At 33.1% G+C, this 18,361-nt stretch overlaps 3 protein-coding genes across 6 annotated transcripts; 2 read left to right on the forward strand and 1 right to left on the reverse strand.

Annotated features, from left to right (window-relative positions):
• Positions 1–422: 422 nt before the first annotated feature.
• LOC114408136 (protein RADIALIS-like 1) lies at positions 423–1,721 on the forward strand. Its single transcript, XM_028371241.1, has 2 exons — positions 423–824; positions 1,463–1,721. Exons 1-2 carry the CDS (start codon positions 571–573, stop codon positions 1,485–1,487), a joined length of 279 nt encoding a protein of 92 aa, XP_028227042.1. The 5' UTR covers positions 423–570; the 3' UTR covers positions 1,488–1,721.
• Positions 1,722–2,667: 946 nt separating this feature from the next.
• LOC114410636 (protein MAINTENANCE OF MERISTEMS-like) lies at positions 2,668–8,158 on the forward strand. Its single transcript, XM_028374592.1, has 8 exons — positions 2,668–2,680; positions 3,912–4,031; positions 6,108–6,436; positions 6,550–6,942; positions 7,017–7,181; positions 7,285–7,367; positions 7,503–7,899; positions 7,982–8,158. The coding sequence occupies exons 1-8, from the start codon at positions 2,668–2,670 to the stop codon at positions 8,156–8,158; spliced, it is 1,677 nt and encodes a 558-aa protein (XP_028230393.1).
• Positions 8,159–9,309: 1,151 nt separating this feature from the next.
• LOC114409469 lies at positions 9,310–13,220 on the reverse strand. 4 transcript variants are annotated; one of them, XM_028372946.1, is made up of 4 exons: positions 13,087–13,199; positions 12,950–12,993; positions 9,691–9,899; positions 9,310–9,606 (listed from the first exon to the last, which is right to left on the reverse strand). In XM_028372946.1, exons 3-4 carry the CDS (start codon positions 9,877–9,879, stop codon positions 9,511–9,513), a joined length of 285 nt encoding a protein of 94 aa, XP_028228747.1. In that variant the 5' UTR covers positions 9,880–9,899; positions 12,950–12,993; positions 13,087–13,199; the 3' UTR covers positions 9,310–9,510. The 4 variants fall into 4 exon arrangements, with proteins under 4 accessions (XP_028228747.1, XP_028228746.1, XP_028228748.1 ...); XM_028372945.1 differs by having other exon boundaries at positions 12,945–12,993; XM_028372947.1 differs by lacking the exon at positions 12,950–12,993 and adding an exon at positions 11,617–11,811 and having other exon boundaries at positions 13,087–13,196.
• Positions 13,221–18,361: the final 5,141 nt, after the last annotated feature.

Consider the following 18,361-nt stretch of genomic DNA (forward strand, 5'->3'; position numbering starts at 1 on the left):
ACAAAACACATTAATATATCATCAACTTGAGGAAGTGTTCTCAACTCAAAACTGTTTATTATCAATGTGTGGAGTTTCTCTAAGGCTCTTAATTATATCCACAAGCTTGAAACATAAGAAAGTACAATAACGTGATTAGATTTGTATATCAAGAAAAGTAAATGGGGGAAGCCAAAAAAAGTAAAAACAAAAAAACTAGTGTGCATTTGGTAAGTTCTATCAATTCCCTCACTTATTTTTACTGTTTGAAGATACTGATTCTCCCATAATGCTGCTCAACTTCTTGATCCTGTTCTATTATGTGGTTCCTGAGGAGACAAATCATTCAAATTCTACTTCATTTTTGCAAGATTTGCATTCCAACTGGCTCCACCCCACCTCACTCTCCAATTCTTGTTATAAAAGGAGCACACATTGTTTCCTCTCTTCAATATCAACTCTTCAACAATTCCTTGGAGTCCTATTCAATAGACTCACTTTCTTCCGCTTTTTTTTAACACCCTTTGAGTTAGATCATTCTCTGAGTGATCCTCAAACCTAAACTTTTTTGTTGATCATTGTCTTCAAGAAATGGCATCTAGCTCAATGTCATCCACTGGCTCATGGAGTACCAAGGACAACAAGGCCTTCGAAAGGGCTCTAGCTGTGTATGACAAGGACACTCCCGACCGTTGGTACAATGTTGCTAAGGCTGTTGGAGGAGGGAAGACTCCAGAGGAAGTGAAGAGGCACTATGAGCTCCTTCTCAGGGATGTTAGGTACATTGAATCAGGGAAAGTGCCATTCCCATACAAGCAAAGTGGAGGGTCTGAAGAAGAGAAAAGGTAGGACATTCTATGTCTTTTATTATCTGTGAGTAAACTAGCTTTAAAAAATTCATGTCACTATGTCCCCCCACATGCTGCTATTAAACAAATGCTATTTCATCTTTTTTTTATCCAATTTGAATAATTTTTCCATGAGTATTTATAAAAAAAGAAGTTATGATAAAATGAGTTTAGTTTCTTCCATAAGTTAAAATTAACTTATACATTTCAATTATCCAGTTAAGAGAATTTCTATAAAAGTTGAGTGCATAAGTTGATTTTTATTTACGAGAAAAACTCAATTTATTTTACTTTCTTATTTTCTTCACATAAAAATGTTTATTGAAAAAATTATTAAAACAAGACCTAGAATGTTTTTGAGTGGACAACTTAATAAGGTGTGTATAAAAGCTTGACCCTTAAGCCTAGGTAAGTTGAAAATAACTTATGGGAAGGTAATAATTCATAAGCCACTTTCATAAGTCAAATAAGCTTTTTATGAGTTCTTCCAAATGACCCCTAAATATTTACATGTGTTACACAAAGCATCCATTAAATTCTTGGACGAATCATTTTTCAACCACAAAGCAGAAGTTGCTGTTGCATTAGTTAAATTATATATACATTGTTTATGGTCTCTTGCTTTAAATTTGCAGGCTGAGAAACATGAAGCTCCAGTGACCAATTGGCATCAAGAACAAAGAATTTTCTGATTTTCACCATCTAGCAATTTTTCTATAATGCCAGTGCTACGTAATAAGTAGTGCTAGTGACGTAGTAGGATTAGAATATATATTATTCATAAGAATCGTATCCGATGATTCCATGTTGTATTGTCGTTGAAGCAACCTTAAAGAGTCAACGACTCTGTCTAAGTTCCAATCATATTAATAAAGTTTCAATTTTATGCGCTTATGTTGTCATTTACAAAAGTGTATCAGTTTTTTTTTTTTTTCATTAATAGGAATCGAACTCAAATGTCAGAGTTTTAACCGAACTAGACTTCCTCATAATGTATCAATTTATCCAGTTACACAAAAAGTAATTTAAATAGGTAGAGGAATCAAATCTTAATCGCTAAAATGATATCAAGAAAAAGAAATAGACATAGGCATAGGAAACTTTATTGAATAATAGAAAAAAATAAAGGAATGCAATTGCTGACACACATATATAGAAAGAAACGATTTTAATTAATAATATAATTTAAATTTACCTGTCAATATATTATTATTATAATATAAAATAATGTGCTGAATAAAAATTTATAATATATATTGTTATATATATTGTATGAATTAATATATTAATATATTTACGTATATTATATATTATATATAAATCTTTTATATTCTTTCATAATAATATTATATATAGTATGTAATATGGTGAGCATTATAATAAATATTCTTGCTATATATAATATAATTATATATAATAGTTATTATAATATTTAACATGTTACATTATTATTAAAAAATTTAAAATCCTTTAAAATCCTAATTCAATACACTCAAATGGTTGTTAGTAATGTGAGTTATAAGTGGGTGAATTTTACTTAAATAAAAAATAAAATTTGACCCTACAAACAATTACTTTCTTTGTCCTTTTTATAAGAAAAAAGTTTTAGTGTATTTTTACACTAAAACTTGCTTCTTATAATAAGGGTTGGAGGTAGCATATCAAGATAAAATAATTTTTATTGCATTTTAATTCGTATGTTTTAGTTTACTTGTGATTTTTTATCCATCTAATTATAATTACTTGCATTTAATTTTCATAATTTTGTGATTGTAAATATTAAGACCAGATCTATCCTAAATTCTGTCGAATAATTAAGGAAATATATAGAAAATACGACATGAAATTGATTTGTATGTATTGACAATTTGAAAATAACTTGTGTGGGATTATTATAGCTTAACCAATTATCTCAAATTCAAATATCAAATAAATACTCATAAATAATAAGTTGAACAATATTATATCCAATAAAAAAATACTCGTGGTTCACAAAAAGTTGACAAAGAAAAGAATATTAAATATGAAATAAAGATAAATCCAAATTGTATAAATGAAATGAAAATCATTTTATCTTCTCAAACATTTGTCTCTTATATAAAAGATTGTTTAATTTATGCATAAATTCTATTTTTTTTATAAGGGAAAGAGTATAAAAAAACATAAATACGCTTTAAGATGTATTAATTGACAAACTCTTTTATATACTTAATTTATTGTAAAATCTATTAATGAAATGAACTCATTTTTTATGCAAGTGGATGTATTTATTGGCCAATTAACATGTCATATTCATTGGTGAATTTTTTTTTTGGGGGAACTTTGGTGAGATTTTTTGTATCCCTTTGAATAATGCATAGTGTCATATAATATTTATCACTACTATTTTTTTATGGATATTTTTAGAATAAAATTTAAAATTTTATATTATTAATTAAAATTAATTAACTTTTCTTTGAATAAATTGATGTACAATTTATTAATTGACTTTTCTTTGTCTCCTGAATTTATAGCATTATCTCTATCTTATATTGTCTCCTGAATATAGCATTATCTCTATCTTCTATTGTCTCCTAAATATAGCATTATCTCTATCTTCTATTGTCTCTTGTAGTAGCTCTGCGACAGAGCTCTGTACCATTTATTATCATTGCCCAGGAAAAAGTTTACTCTTTTAAGGTAAATATTTTTCTTTTTTCCGCGGATAAATGTTCAGCCACAAGTGGAGACAAAAAATAACTAATAACCACAAAACAAATAAGCAAGGATAGAATGGGCCATGCCATAAAAATACTCAATATAATTCTCATACTATAAAATTGCAACTACAAAACATTATTAATTTGATTCAAATTTGGTCCACTTTGTAGTTAGAATAGTAACCCAAAAATATTAACATCACACTTTCTTTAGAGTGCTGCTAGGTGCACCCAGCAGTTTTGTTGGTGCACCCAGTAATTATTGTGAAAAGTCCTTTAAGTCCCTTAGTGTTTTTTGCTTCTCTCGCCTCTCTCTCTCCCGCACACGCTCTTCTTCTTCCTCCAACGGTTCTGCTTCTTCAGTTTTCTTCTTCCTCCCACGCAGCTTCTTCATTCTTTTTCTTCTTCTTCGCCGCCATCGCCGCCATTGTTGCCGTGTTTAGGAGGAAGGTGTGGGTCTTCGCGTTTGTGGTGTGGGTCTTCGCGTTTCTGCTTCTTCTTCGAGGTAAGTTTGTCGTTCGCGTTTTGGTTTTTGCCGGTGATGGCGGAAACCGCTGTCGGGAAGTTGCTGGGTTGTTTACGGATCACTTGATCCATAAGCATTTTCCGAATCAAGTTGATCCGGAAGATGCTTACGGATCAAGTGATCCGTAAAGCATATTAAGTAGTTTATGATCACTTGATCCGTAAAATACTCACAGTTCATTTTAAAAATTGCCAATTATTTGATACATTGTGAGCTTTTTTTGAAATTAGGAATTTTGGTTATTAGGATCACCTCTGAATGTATGCTAAATATTTGATAAATATTGTCATTTTGGAGAATATCTATTGTTTCAATTTGATTTAATGCGAATATGTAATTGCCTTTGATGTAATTGCCACTTAGAACTGAATGTGGTATCGGAAAACTGATTCAAACGCCTAGACAACCTCAGCAAATTAAGTTCAAAAGTAACATGATTAGGACAAATCCCTAAAACTTGATTAAATGTTGATCCTTGAGAGAAAAAGGAAAATGGGAAATCATTGCTTCACCTAACTCACCTGTCTAATGTCTATGAATTTCTTTTGCTCCCTCTAAAGCTCAAAGGCCTGCAATCATTTCATTCTTCAAAAAGCAACCCAACCTCCTTTGCTTTGAACAAAGACAATGAATTTTATTCATGTCTTAAAAGGAGAAAACATTCATTATCCGGTGGTCACACTACTAACTTCAATTTCAACGTTCACAACATATTTAGGACTAGCATTATTAGCTTTTTTTATAGAACAGGTCAACAAAAACATATTGGTCAATGTGGATTATTTCTAGATAGAATGCTATAAGGACAATCAATTAGTGTATATAGAAAACATTTAGAGAGAAAGTTTTATAAGGGTTAGGAGAACAATTAATCCAAATCCTATAATGATTGCAACTTTTACTAGCTATTCTTATTTCTATTTCAGACTGAACATCAATATTGTTCTATATATTAATATATATTGTTCTTAGATGGAATTGTCACAAGCAGTATAACAAGGAATGGTCCTAGTTGTGGTAGCCAACAAGGGAGGGAATTGACATTGATATCATAATGAAGTGAACATGTTATGGCAATTGAATTAGTTTAAAGTAGTGGGTTACTTCTATTAGAGTCATCCAAATTTGTACATTTTAGTAAGAATTTAAGTCTTCTTCTGCACTTGTTCAAGTTAGCTATTTTATTCCTTCACTCAATCCTCTAATGGGTTCTATTCTAGCTTTGGTGGATTATAAAAATAGAACAAAACACAATATTGTGTTGATAAATGGTATATTTTGATTCTATTTCGTTTATCCACACACATCAAACTCTATCTTAGCATTAATTCCTAATTTTCGTTTATCCACACACATCAAACACATCAATCCTGGTTTGATTCTATTTCGTTTATCCACACACATCATTCCTTCATGAATCATTGTTTCTCAGATTCATAAAGCTCAACAAGTTTCTCTCTAAGCATTTGAGATGTTGTTGACCATTGTTTATGCTTAGTTTATTTATCCACACACATTTGAGATGCTTTTGACCACAAAACAACACCTTCCTGAATCAAGGTCAATACCACTAAGCATTTGAGATGTTGTTGACCATTGTTTATGCTTAGTTTGTTTATCCACACACATTTGAGATGTTGTTGACCATTGTTTATGCTTAGTTTATTTATCCACACACATTTGAGATGCTTTTGACCACAAAACAACACCTTCCTGAATCAAGGTCAATACCACTAAGCATTTGAGATGTTGTTGACCATTGTTTATGCTTAGTTTGTTTATCCACACACATTTGAGATGTTGTTGACCATAAAACAACACCTTCCTGAATCAAGGTCAATACCACTAAGCATTTGAGATGATGTTGACCATTGTTTGTCAGATTCATAAAGCTCAGCAAGTTTCTCTCTAATAAGTAAAACATATGATAAAACAACAAGTGGCCATTAGAGTAATTGAATTGAGTTAACCAAATGCTTGAATTTCGAGAAAATGAAATGAGTGATGGATTTTGCGATACTCATTTGCAGATCATGGTTAGGACTTGAGGATTAGGTCGTGCCTTAGGTCAGGTCACTGACAGAGGTGTGGGCAGAGGAGATCGTGATGATTCTGATGATGCTCCACAGCGTCGACGGCCTACTGCATCCGCACGGAGGCAGCGAGTCGCTGTGACTGTGGATCACGTCGATGAGCCAATCATCCCTACGCCTGATGTTCATGATGACCCGATGGAGGCACCAGCTGCTGTAGAGGACATTCCTGCGGACACAGGCACAGAGGCTGCTGAGGATGAGCATCAGGGATTTCTGGGTGGTCCGAGTGACCCATCCGTGTTGACCCTGTATGCGGATCATGTTGCTTGCAGCGTATGGACGGGAGAGGTATTTATACGATATATTTTTAGTTACTTGTAAATTATACTTTATGATTGAAATTAGTTTTCCTTTAAATAATGATTTTAACGAATTTTGCGTTCCTTTATACTTCAATTTAGGAGCGTCCTGAATTGAAGCTATCCTCTCATGGGAGGAAGGTCCACAGTTTAGGCAGGCTTGTCCCTGCCATTGAGGGACTTATTGCTGGTAGAGGACTAAGTCCTCTGATCGCGTGTTCGGTAGACACCGGTGATCGGGGACTTTTGTCCGCGTTTGTGGAGCGGTGGCACCAGGAGACGTCTAGTTTCCATCTCCCGGTGGGAGAGCTCACCATCACGCTGGATGACGTCTCCTTGCTTCTCCATCTGCCCGTGATTGGAGACTTACACGCCTTTCAGCCCTTGCACGTAGACGATGCGGTTCAGATGTTGGTCGACTTGTTGATGGTCTCAACAGAGTCTGCCAGGGTTGAGACAACCCAGTGTCGTGGACCGTACGTACGCCTACAATGGGTACGTGATATATATGAGCTACGGCTTGCGCATATCTTCTCCATCTTCTGGGTTGCACTCTGTTTGCTAACAAGAGTGCAACCAATGTGCATGTTGTCTACTTGGAGGCCCTTCGTGATCTCAATATAACAGAGAGGTACGCTTGGGGAGTGGCTGCTCTGATTTATATGTATGACCAGCTGAACGATACATCTTTGAGCCACAGTCGACAGCTTGGCGGTTACATCACACTGCTGCAGGTAACAAATATGTTTTTCATTCATTCAGGCTCAACAATGTTTAACTTTAAATTTTGTTACACTTTCATTATTAATGTTTATAATTTTAATGTTACATTTGTAGTGCTGGATTTACGAGCACTTTCCCTCGTTCGCGGAGTCCACCGCTGATCAGGACTACGACGAGGCTTCCCCGCGTGCGTGCAGGTGGATTGCGATGTAGAAGACCGTGAAGAGCATTCGCACGCCATTGTACAGGGAGCGCCTGGACCGACTCCGGATTTCGGATGTCTGTTGGATCCCTTATGGGGAGCATTGGGAGGTCCGGGACTTCCACGTCAGATCATGCTATTCCGGTCTCTTGCGCTGGGGGCCTATTGCTGTTTATTACCGATCGGAGAGGGTCGTGCGGCAGTTTGGCTACACGAAGACCATTCCTGCTCCTCCTGTCGATTCATGGGTCTCGTATGATGATATACACGATAGGTGGATGCACTACGAGGATCATATCGTACCAGCAGGTGAGGTGTGCGTTATGCTAGGGGCGTGTTCCAGTGACTACATGGACTGGTTCCACATCTCTCATCCTTTCATGACACCAGGCCACGCATTAGATCCTCTGCCTCATGGTCACGCCCCGCAGCCCCGAGTCGTCCCTCAGGCCTCGCAGACGGATATCCCTCATGTGCCAGAGGCAAGAGCATCGTCCACATCTGCGGAGGAGCCTAGACATGCAGTGGTAAGTAATACTAATAATTTACGTCATTTACCTCAATATTTGCATAATAATTTGTGTAATCAGTTTGTTTTGTATGTAACAGGAAGTTTGTGATGACATTGTTGAGAGGTTGGAGCGCCATCTGAGTCTAGGGGTGGTCACGCCTGGCTCATCGACACATGAGGTGATCGAAGAATGCCTCAGATTGGTCAGGAGTGTGACACAGGACCATCTAGTATACTCTAGGTGTAGACGCAGGCGGCGCACTGATCAGGCGTAGTTTATGTACATATTTTATATTGATATTCCATGTATATACAAATATTGTACATGAACTCATTTCATGAGTATTGTTGATTTTATTTATTTTCATTACTAATGTTAGTTTTATTTATTTTCATTGATTGTGTATTCCATTTGTGTCTATATACACGCATGTTATTAAAATGATCTAGTTAACTTGGTTATAGTATATGTAAATTATTATAAATGGTCTATTTAACTTAGTTTACCAACTAATAAAAAATAATTCAAAATATAACTTTAAATATAATTGAAATAAAGAAGTTGAAAAGGGTGTAAAAAAAAATTAAACAAAAAATGGACATCATTCGTTATCTAAGATCCTTATTTTATATAACATACTAATATTTTTAAATTCTCTTATAATTACTATTTTCCCACTTATACTAATGATCATGTAAAAAAATGTATTATAAAGTAGTTAGTATTTTAATTTTTAATATAATACTAATTATTTTTTTTATATTCTTTATAATATTAATAATGATATGATTAATTATAAAAATAAAAAATAAATTAATGATGATAATATTAATTTAATAAAATTATTATTGTCTTTTATGTATTTATTGATTTTTATTAATATGTATAAAATAACCTTAAACAATATCTTTAAATATGTAGTTAATAAATTGTTATTTTTCTTCTTACGGATCAAGTTGATCCGTAAGTCACTTCCGGATCAAGTTACGGATCAACTTGATCCGTAAGAAGAAAACCAAGCAAGGGCAATTTTGTCATTTTTTTAGAATGCTGGGTGCACCTAGCAACACTCCTTTCTTTAACATATTTGTTCTCTCTTGACCTTGGGTTTTAATCCAAAGTGTTTATGGGCCTTAGGGCTTAGTGCAAGATAAGCCTTTTGAGGTTTGAGTCACCCTACACATTGAGGCATGTTTCTTCATTTTCATTTGTGAAATAAAAGTTTCAAGTAAACAAATATTCTTAGTGTGCTATTCAATGCAGCAGAGCATCCTAATGTGCTCACTGAAAAATTGTATTGAAGTTTTGGTGCAGTGTCAAGACATGTTGACTTGAAAATAAATGTCTTCAAGTTTTGGTGCAATGTCAACATCCTAAATTGTGATGCAATGTCAACATCCTACATAGGTGGAATAGAAAAGGGTATATTGTGGTTGGGACTCACTTTAGTAATTGGATAAGCTACCATAATTCAACAATACTTAAGCATAGAAACCATACTGGCAAAAACAACCCATGAATGGAGTTTTCACAAACAAAATTTTGTTTCAAACAACCTAATATAAAACTAAATATCTGGGTGGTAACATGCCTCAGTTAAAATTTAGTGGTTCAAAAGCAAGAAATCTAGTCTTGTACAGTTGTCTGAAGATGCAGAGAACTTTGAATTTCTTTGGAAGCATTGGAGTGACCTTCTGCAACAGTCTTGGACATACCAAACATCTGAAATTGATCCAAAACCATGCCTTATCGGCAAATGATGAAGGTGATGTGAATAATTTTTCTCAACAAATTTTAGGTACCAACCTTCTGAATTATTTTCTTGAAACAACTTTTGTGCTCATCCATAGAAGCCTTAATAAACTCGTCAATGTGATCCTTCAAATCGTCTAAGAAAGCAGCTTCTTCATTCTTCTTCTTTTGGCATGAAGTAACAGATGGGGCAGTTGCAGCGGATGAAGACTGCTTTTCAGGTTGGCTTTTCTGAGTGTCCATGCTCTCCAAGACTCCAGTGGCTGAAACAATTTATACCACTAACTCAATTATCAGGAAATTCAGTTAAACATCATTATCATTTATCACATACATACACAGTATGCTATCATCATAAACCAAAATATTGAAATGCCATAGTAATTTTGATTTAACTTGTTCTAGTGAAGCAGGACCTTAAATTAATGAAAAATTAAATGGCAATTGTGCACTATCTGAAATTCAATGAATAATAGTCTACATAATATGAGAGAAAGCTTTCTCTAAAAAATTTAAGAACAACTACACATGTCATGCCCTGCAGGAAAAGGGAACATCAAAATAAAACCAAACCTCTCAACTCGGATGAACTACAACTTTTTTAAACAATTAATTGAAACAAATATCTAACTAGTCAGACCAAACAACAAAAAAAAGGTCACAGCAGCATCAACCTTGGAACTTCGGCATCAAAGAAAAACATACGAACCCAATTAGAATTAGACTGCTACCAACTCATCCCAATGTATCAACAACCCAGGAAGTAAATTTATCTTATCTGATCAACCACTATAGACAATGATCTTTTAACTCATCCCAATGAATTGAAGTACTCAAATCAAAAGGATGTCACAGCATCCAAGTACTTTCAAAGTTTCTTAGGAGTATTAAACAAATAGAAATTAACTAACCAACACATAATGATCTTTTTAGAGGGGGAACAGGTAAAGAAAAACTGCATGGCTAACAATCCACAAACTAGCCTTCAAAATGAAAAACACATCTACTCAAATTATCTCGACAATATAAAATAATACTTCCTCCCCAAATTATTCATATTCAGAGTTAAAATAAAAATCTATACTGTCACAATTGTCCCAGATGGGAACTTGCATTGCAACCAACTAAATTCTAATAATAATATCTAGAGGAGTTACCACTAACATAAATAGGTTAAAACTAATGTACCCTGATGCCAAAAGGCTCGTTGCTTTGTGATGGTATGGGGAGGGTCATTGTAAGCACACTTACCCTTGCATATACAAAGAGGCTATTTTCGGATTCAAATCCATGACCAACCAGTCACAACTCACAAGGCACAACATTACTGTTACGCCAAGGCTCGCCCTCTAACATGATTTGGTTAGAGAGAAAAAAAATGAAAAACACTTTAACAGTTTGAAAGTCTGCCTTCAAAAGGCTGTTTATGAAAAGGGAAAAGTGGAAACTAAATCATACTACAACCCCTTGTACATTCATCCCAAGTCCTACCATGGTTATCCTAAAGTCAATTATGCACATCATCATAACTAAAACATATTAGATATGCCACACAATTAATAAAAGCAATAAACAAAAATATAGTAATCAACAAAATTGAATTATAATATTTATAAACAAAACAGAGAATAAATATACTTGAGATTTGAATTTTGTGTGTATTCTCACACATCCAATCTACTTTTCATTGCTTACTATTAAATATATATATAGGGTACAAAGAGAGGGAGACAGTTGTTTACACTTACACAATACAATTGTCTCCACAATACAGCTTTCTACATACAGCTACAATACACAATACTTTAACAAATATAAAACATGAATTAGAATATTTAAAAGTTATTGATTCTTGACATGGCATCAAAGTATGTATGACCAAGTGGTCAAGAATTTGATCCTTTCTACCACCCCGGCCCAGTTTACAGCCAAAAGAAAATAACCAACAGCAAAACCAAACCTTCATACACTATTCTTTACCTCCCTATAAGGAGTCTTGCACACAACAGACCCCTTTCCCTGCCATACTGTGGCAGCTTGCTCTTCGTATTGAGCATTTGCCTTCGTACCCTTTCTAATATGTACCTTCCAAATCTTAGGCCCGTCATTCGTGACTGAGTTGTAATTGTAGGACCTCATTTCCTGATGCTTTGATTGGGCCTTCAAGCTCTTAGGCTATATTGGCATGTTAAATACAAAATTATTCATGAACTTCACCTAATAATAAAGCTTTGGGGAGCCAGTTTTTGTCGAGAACAAAGACTAAATTGCAAAAATTTACAAGTTTTGCTATTTAAAATTAAAATTTTCATAGGAATTTGGAGCAATGGGAAATTGAAAGCCACATAATTCTTTGAAATATTTGTGCATTTTTCAATTTTTAATTAAATAAAACAAGAAAAGTGAATTTGGTTTCAAAGTTAGCAAACAAGCAACAAACAATGATAAAAGATAAAGCAAGCAACAAAGAACATCATAAGAATTCGGTATGAAGTGTTTAATGTTTCATCTGATGTAAATATGTTGGCATGGTCTGGACATATATGGTGTTCAAATTCATGTCTTTACTTCAATTAAATCCTTCATTTGCCTCTTCCAAAAAAAAGGAATTTTTAAACAATATGTCACGAAACATCAAATCTACATGCGACAAAGAGGAGTGTTAACAACACACACTTTAACACTCTTATTGGATGAAATTAATTGAAAATTACAAAATCATAAGAGAGATTCAATAAATAGGATGTGGGACCCACAAATTTTTGTGATTTCCAATAAATTTCATTCAATTAGAGGTCCTAAACATTTCCCTACAACAAAACATAAAAGTCAAAGGCATGAGGAACTACCAAGACAATACAGCACCCAAAGAAGAAATAAAGAAGTCCAATCTATCAGTTGAATTACTCAAAAATCTTATACGCATATCACACACAAAACCAAACCTTGAGTGCAGAAGAAAACTGACATTAAATTCAAAGGACCCCAAAATCTGAAAATGTTCATGCTTAAAATCCCTATGTTAACTTTCCAAAGAAATATACAGCGCATGGTTCCATGTTGTATAGCTCAATAGATGCTAAAAACGAACATTTTCTGCAAGAAGAATAACCTCATGCCTATTGTGCAGAGAACAGGTCGAAATTTGAAGCTAAGAACAAACCCAACCCTGGAATTTCGATGATTAAAAGCCATGTGCTTTTGTTTTCCATAGAAAAACTCAATAACAGACCAAATTCTTATAGGAAAATAAACAAGAGAATTCCAAAGTTCAAAAAAATGATCAAAAACACAAAGTGTATATATACCATGCCTATTCTATTGATGCTCCTCTCATCTTCCAATTCTTCATCAACTCTGAACAAATTTTCTTTGGGTATTAATTAATTTATTTGTAAGCAGCGTCGAAATTGCAGCTGAAATAAACAACGGAGAGAAAACGCAAGGTACCTGGTTGGATGACTTCGAAATTGATTCAGACTGAAACCACAAACTTTGCGATGGCGAGACACAGAGGAGGAGACATTGAAATTATATATACTAGTGGAGTGCCAGTGCGATGGACGGGTCCCTATTTTAGTGAAATAAATACTATTTGTTAGGGTGCTGTTTGTATCATTTGACTGTAAGTGATATAAATAATATTTGTTAGGGTGTTGTTTGTATATTTTTATTGTAAGTGACATAAATACTATTTGTCAGGGTGCTGTTTGTATATAACATAAAGATAATTTGTATCAAGAGTTGATTGTGTTGAAAAAATTTTAAAATTCCAAAATGGTTTTCCACTGTAATATTTAAGTTTTATTGTTGAGTTACAGAAGATTATGATTAAACTTTAATATTTGTATATGATTATGGGACACAAAGTTAATGCTCTTTGTAATTTAAAGTTAAAAAACTATTCTAACAATTTGAATGTAAAAAAAATATGCAGCTTAAAAATTAATTTAAACATATAGCATTTTAATAGTTAAAAATTGCTAAACTTAAATTCAATTTTGTTTTTTTAATTTTATTTAATCTAGAATTTGATCTCTTTATTTTATAATTAAAACATTTGATTATTCTATTTTTTAAAATTCACAACTATGATCTCTTTATTGCAAAATATAAATATTTGGTTTTTATATCTTTAAAAATCCACAATTTTTGTTTAATCTTTAATTTTTTGTATATTTTATTTCTTTTTTTTACTTTGTGCTGTTGTTTTCCAAATGCAGGATGAGAATGAGAGAATCCATTGCTTATGTTAGTGTTGACTTTCTTATTTAGTGAAGAAGGGTAATTTTGTGGGAAACGAAAATGCAAAACACAAAGGTTAGGAAAAAAACAAAAAACTTTTCCCAGTAACTTTAAAAAACTAAAATGTTCAATAATTAGAAGCAAAAATATCGAAAGGTCACAGCATGGTGGGATAAGTTTTTTTTTCTGATCAAGTAAATCTGAAAACAAAACATGGATATTACATGGTCTGTAAAACATAAGCACCGGAATAAGTAGCAAATAAATATGAGATGAGCATAGCAGGGAATGTGTAAGATGAGCAGGGTAGAACACAATATCCCTCCATCAACAATGTTCAGTTTACTAAACAATAAATTCGTAGTACAGCAGTTATAAATTACTAATATAGTAGATTAAATAAAACAGACTCATTTCATTCAAATTCAAACCATGAAAACTCAAAACTCACTGATACATTCCTTAACAATGTCATATGACAAAACAAAATTTGAAAGCCAAAATTTATGTGGAATACATCTCAACTGCATCAAAAATATACTCCATGCGTAGGATGTTTAACTCTGGCAGAAAACAAAATAAAAATGTTTTTATGAACCAATATTGATGTGTAAAAGAGAAATAAAATTTAAGCTAATGTGCAAAATAAAAAAGATTAAACATTTATAATATATCTGATGTTCAAAGTCAAATAAGTAAATAAGAAAGAGACCATGTAATTGACAAAATGTTCATAAAAGACAAAAAGATAGAAAAATCAAAGTACATAAGCTAACTCTAATACTCCCAATTCTTTCTCCGGTGGATGACAATTTCCCATATTTTATCAATGGTCCTGTAATAGAAGGTGACTTCATCACCGTGGGAGAAATAATTATCTACAAGGAATTGATACCATGGTTGGACAACATATCTGCGCCCAACTCCATCATCAACCACCACAACATTCCACTGTAATGGAGGTCCAAATCTCCTGAGAATGGTCATGTGTTGACCGCAGGCATTTACATGTGTCATGGCACAATTGGAGAGTCTCTGCATGGGAAAAAAATAGCATGATATATAAGCATGAATTAATAAGAAACATTGAAGAGGTTTTCATTGTTACTAGTGGTCCTGGTGCACCAAGAATTGATTGTGTGATTTCAAGTGTCCAAATATGTTGTCTTAACATAACTTCTGGCCTTCCGCAAGTCTGGCATTCCAGTGAGGGAACGAAATAAAGATCAAACATGGATTTGCTGTTGCATGCCAAGAATTTAATGATCACAGATTCGTAAATTGATAAATCTTTTCTGATTTCTTTCAGCCCTTCCGCAAAGTAGACTTTTGCCCGATGCTGCCTTAGCCTGATTTGGTATATTGTTCCATCATATCTAAAGTTGACAAACTCAGGGTATTCTGGTGCCCATTGTTGGTGGTAAAAAGTGGGCACTTCTATAATGTCCTGCAAATAATTATAGCAAGAAAGCAAATATGAAACAACATGAAGAATAAAAACAATTAGTATGTAACATTACCATATCATTGTGGAATACTACAGTGAATTGTAGGATTAATGGATTAGTGTGAGTTGGATATTGAATCTGCAATGAGAGGAAATGCAAAAAATGAAAATCAAGTATGGCACTGAAATAGGAACGTCTAAAATATGTGGAGAATGACAACAACATATTAAAATGAAATAAAGTTGTATGTACATTGTTTGTGACATAAAGGTTTCATTTTGCAGCATTCTTACTGCTGTAAATGTGCCTTTAATCTTTTGGATCAAACTTTTAGGGTGATACTCATGCCAAACTTAACAGGATGCTGGAATAAAGTATCTTTCGACTGGAATGTAGATTAACAATCAAATAACAAAGGAAATTGTGTATTTGTTGTCTACTGGTAAAAAATAAACAAAACAATCTTTATAACAATTGACAATAGTAATGAGTCAAAATATATCCGTGCATGCATTCAAAACATAAAGTAATAAAGAAGGCTTGGTTCCATAGCTAGATCAAAATATATCCGTGCACACATTTTTTCAAGCTGAACAGTCTTTCAGTCGAAAGCAATATACATAAAAACCAAATAAAAAATTTAAATAACAAAAAAAAAAAACAATTACATGCAAGGGGCCGAGAATGAAAAGGAAGTAAAATACAAAACAAAAAGCTAAGCCAGCAGGAAGCAAAACAAAAATCCATGTGAATGGAGTGAAAGAGTGAATGGAGTGAGAACGGGAATAGAAGAGAATAAGAAATGGAAAAAACACAGGAGAGAAAGAGTGGACGGAGCAGAAATGGAAAAAATCCTGGAAAACAGAGAATGAACAATGTTCAAAATATTTTGAGAAAGTAAGCGAGTAATTGGTTTCACATGCACCTTGCTTGTAGCTGTTGATGAATCAGAACTGGTACTTGTCTTGGTTGAGTCAGTCGATAACTCTGAAGGCATTCTCTGAGCTGTTTTAGTATTTTTTGTTCAAGGAATGAACATTGAATATCTGCTGAAGAAGTGGCCTGTGAAGAATAAATGTTGAAGTGACACAATGGTTGGTGAAAATGTGTAAGGGACAAAATACGGAGAGGTTTGAGAATTGTGGAGCATTCAATGGAGTATGGCAAGATTGGAGGTGGAGAGTCATCTGAATCATTGTGACTATTTTTTTTTGTTTACTGAATGTCCACAACCAATATTGATATTTATAAAAATGTAGTGAAACAAATATATGAGCAAAAAATAATCAGCATGTATTTAATATGACAGGTGTTAACAAAGTAATTATGTTATATATTATATATGTAATAAAATAAATAAATAATCCAAGAAGACTAATTTTTTGGTATGAAGCAAAGATTTTTTACCAAATTAGATGGTTTTTAATAACTAATTCAAATAAATAATAATGTAATGTAATGGTGGAAGCAGACATAAAAATCATAGATTTGGTTTTAAAAATCGCAACCTTAGATGTTTAAAAAGCGTAGAAGACAGGCCCAAGATTATGGGCTGTAAAAAACCATTTTTTAAAAATTAACCAATGATACAGATATAAACAGAAAATGCAAGGCAAGGTGTAGAAGCTCCAGCAGCATTTCCTTTTTGAAATTAATTAATAATTCATTTATTTCCCAAAAAAATCCCTCCTCGGTGCCAAGTGTTGCAACTACATTTTCCCTTGTCTCCTCTTTATCTCTCTCATGAAATTAGGTTACCACTTTTTTTTTCTGATCTTTCTCTTCTTTCTTTGTGTCTGTCACAACCTTTTCTCTCTTTGGAAAAAATGAGGAGTGAGAATGAGGATGGAATGGCAATGGGAAAATAAGAGATGGAAAAACCCGGGCAGGACACGTGGAGGGAAGGAAAAAATAATGGGAAGAGGAAAAGAAATAAAAGCAAACATTGGCATAACACGTGGATTGAAGCGGGAAAAATCATAAAACCCAAAAAAAGACAAAAGCCAAAACTTTTTGATGAATATGAAAAATTTTAATCATAAACCAAAAAATCAAACCTGCACTCGTGGAGTTTCCAGATAAAAACTGCACATGTAGTGTGTTATTTTACCAGATGTGCATGCAATAGAGGCAAACTAAAAACATTTAAGCTTTTGCACGGTAAAAATTAAAGAAACAAAGAAAATATAGACAACAAAAAAAATCAAAATTAGACAAAAAGAAATGGGAAAAAATAGATAAAAATTGAACCTTTAATAATTAAATGTTAATGTTAATAAATTGACAATGATTACGATAAAAATAAATAGAAAATTAAAGCTGATTTGAATAATATGGTAAAATTGATAGTGTAGTATTTGGAAAAAACCTTTCCATTAATTGCCAATTAATTTTTACCAATTAATTTTGTCCAATAAAAAATAATAAACTCTCCAATCTTTCTTTTCTCACTTCAATCCATGTATAATTTTATTTATTATTTTTTTATTTTGCTCAGTGCTTACACCTTCCTCACATGCTAATGTTTTTTTCCAGTACCACCAAGCCACACGTGTCGCTTTCTAATTGTCGGATTTCAATGCATCATTTAATTCCCCTTAATTCCAGAACTTTCTTCTCTCTCCTCCATCTCTTTTGCCTCCGTCAAGATTTTCTTATCAATCAGCTTTAAATATTATATTGTCCATTTGGTAAAATTGATAGTGTAATATCTAAAAAGAAGTTGCATATAAAAATAGAGTGATGATGACCCCATTTTGATTGATGGAGAAATTTTTATGTTACTTTGTTTTAACAGTTTAAAGTTGTAATTTAATCATTATGATTTCCAGATAATGCATTTTATTGTTTACAATTTGCTGGAAAACGTAAAAACTTCGTACCCCATTGCCCAGAGGCTCTTCGCTATGCGAAGGTATGGGGGAAAACGTAAATTGAAAACAAATTTTTTATATTAGTTACACTGAGTTATTTAATATTAGTAATTTTATTCATTTCACTTTCGTATGAAAATTTTTTTCCATTAAAAGTAT

This window comes from Glycine soja, chromosome 4 (genome assembly GCF_004193775.1).
Source record: "Glycine soja cultivar W05 chromosome 4, ASM419377v2, whole genome shotgun sequence".
In the NCBI taxonomy this organism is placed as follows: domain Eukaryota; kingdom Viridiplantae; phylum Streptophyta; class Magnoliopsida; order Fabales; family Fabaceae; genus Glycine; species Glycine soja.

Coding starts and splice junctions, on each gene's coding strand:
- LOC114409469 (XM_028372944.1), bottom strand. CDS start 9,879: ATGGACACTCAGAAAAGCCAACCTGAAAAGCAGTCTTCATCCGCTGCA. Junction 9,607..9,690: donor TCAAGAAAATAATTCAGAAG/GTTGGTACCTAA, acceptor GATCAATTTCAG/ATGTTTGGTATGTCCAAGAC.
- LOC114408136 (XM_028371241.1), top strand. CDS start 571: ATGGCATCTAGCTCAATGTCATCCACTGGCTCATGGAGTACCAAGGAC. Junction 825..1,462: donor GGGTCTGAAGAAGAGAAAAG/GTAGGACATTCT, acceptor TTAAATTTGCAG/GCTGAGAAACATGAAGCTCC.
- LOC114410636 (XM_028374592.1), top strand. Junction 6,437..6,549: donor GCAGCGTATGGACGGGAGAG/GTATTTATACGA, acceptor ACTTCAATTTAG/GAGCGTCCTGAATTGAAGCT. Junction 6,943..7,016: donor CGTACGTACGCCTACAATGG/GTACGTGATATA, acceptor TTTGCTAACAAG/AGTGCAACCAATGTGCATGT.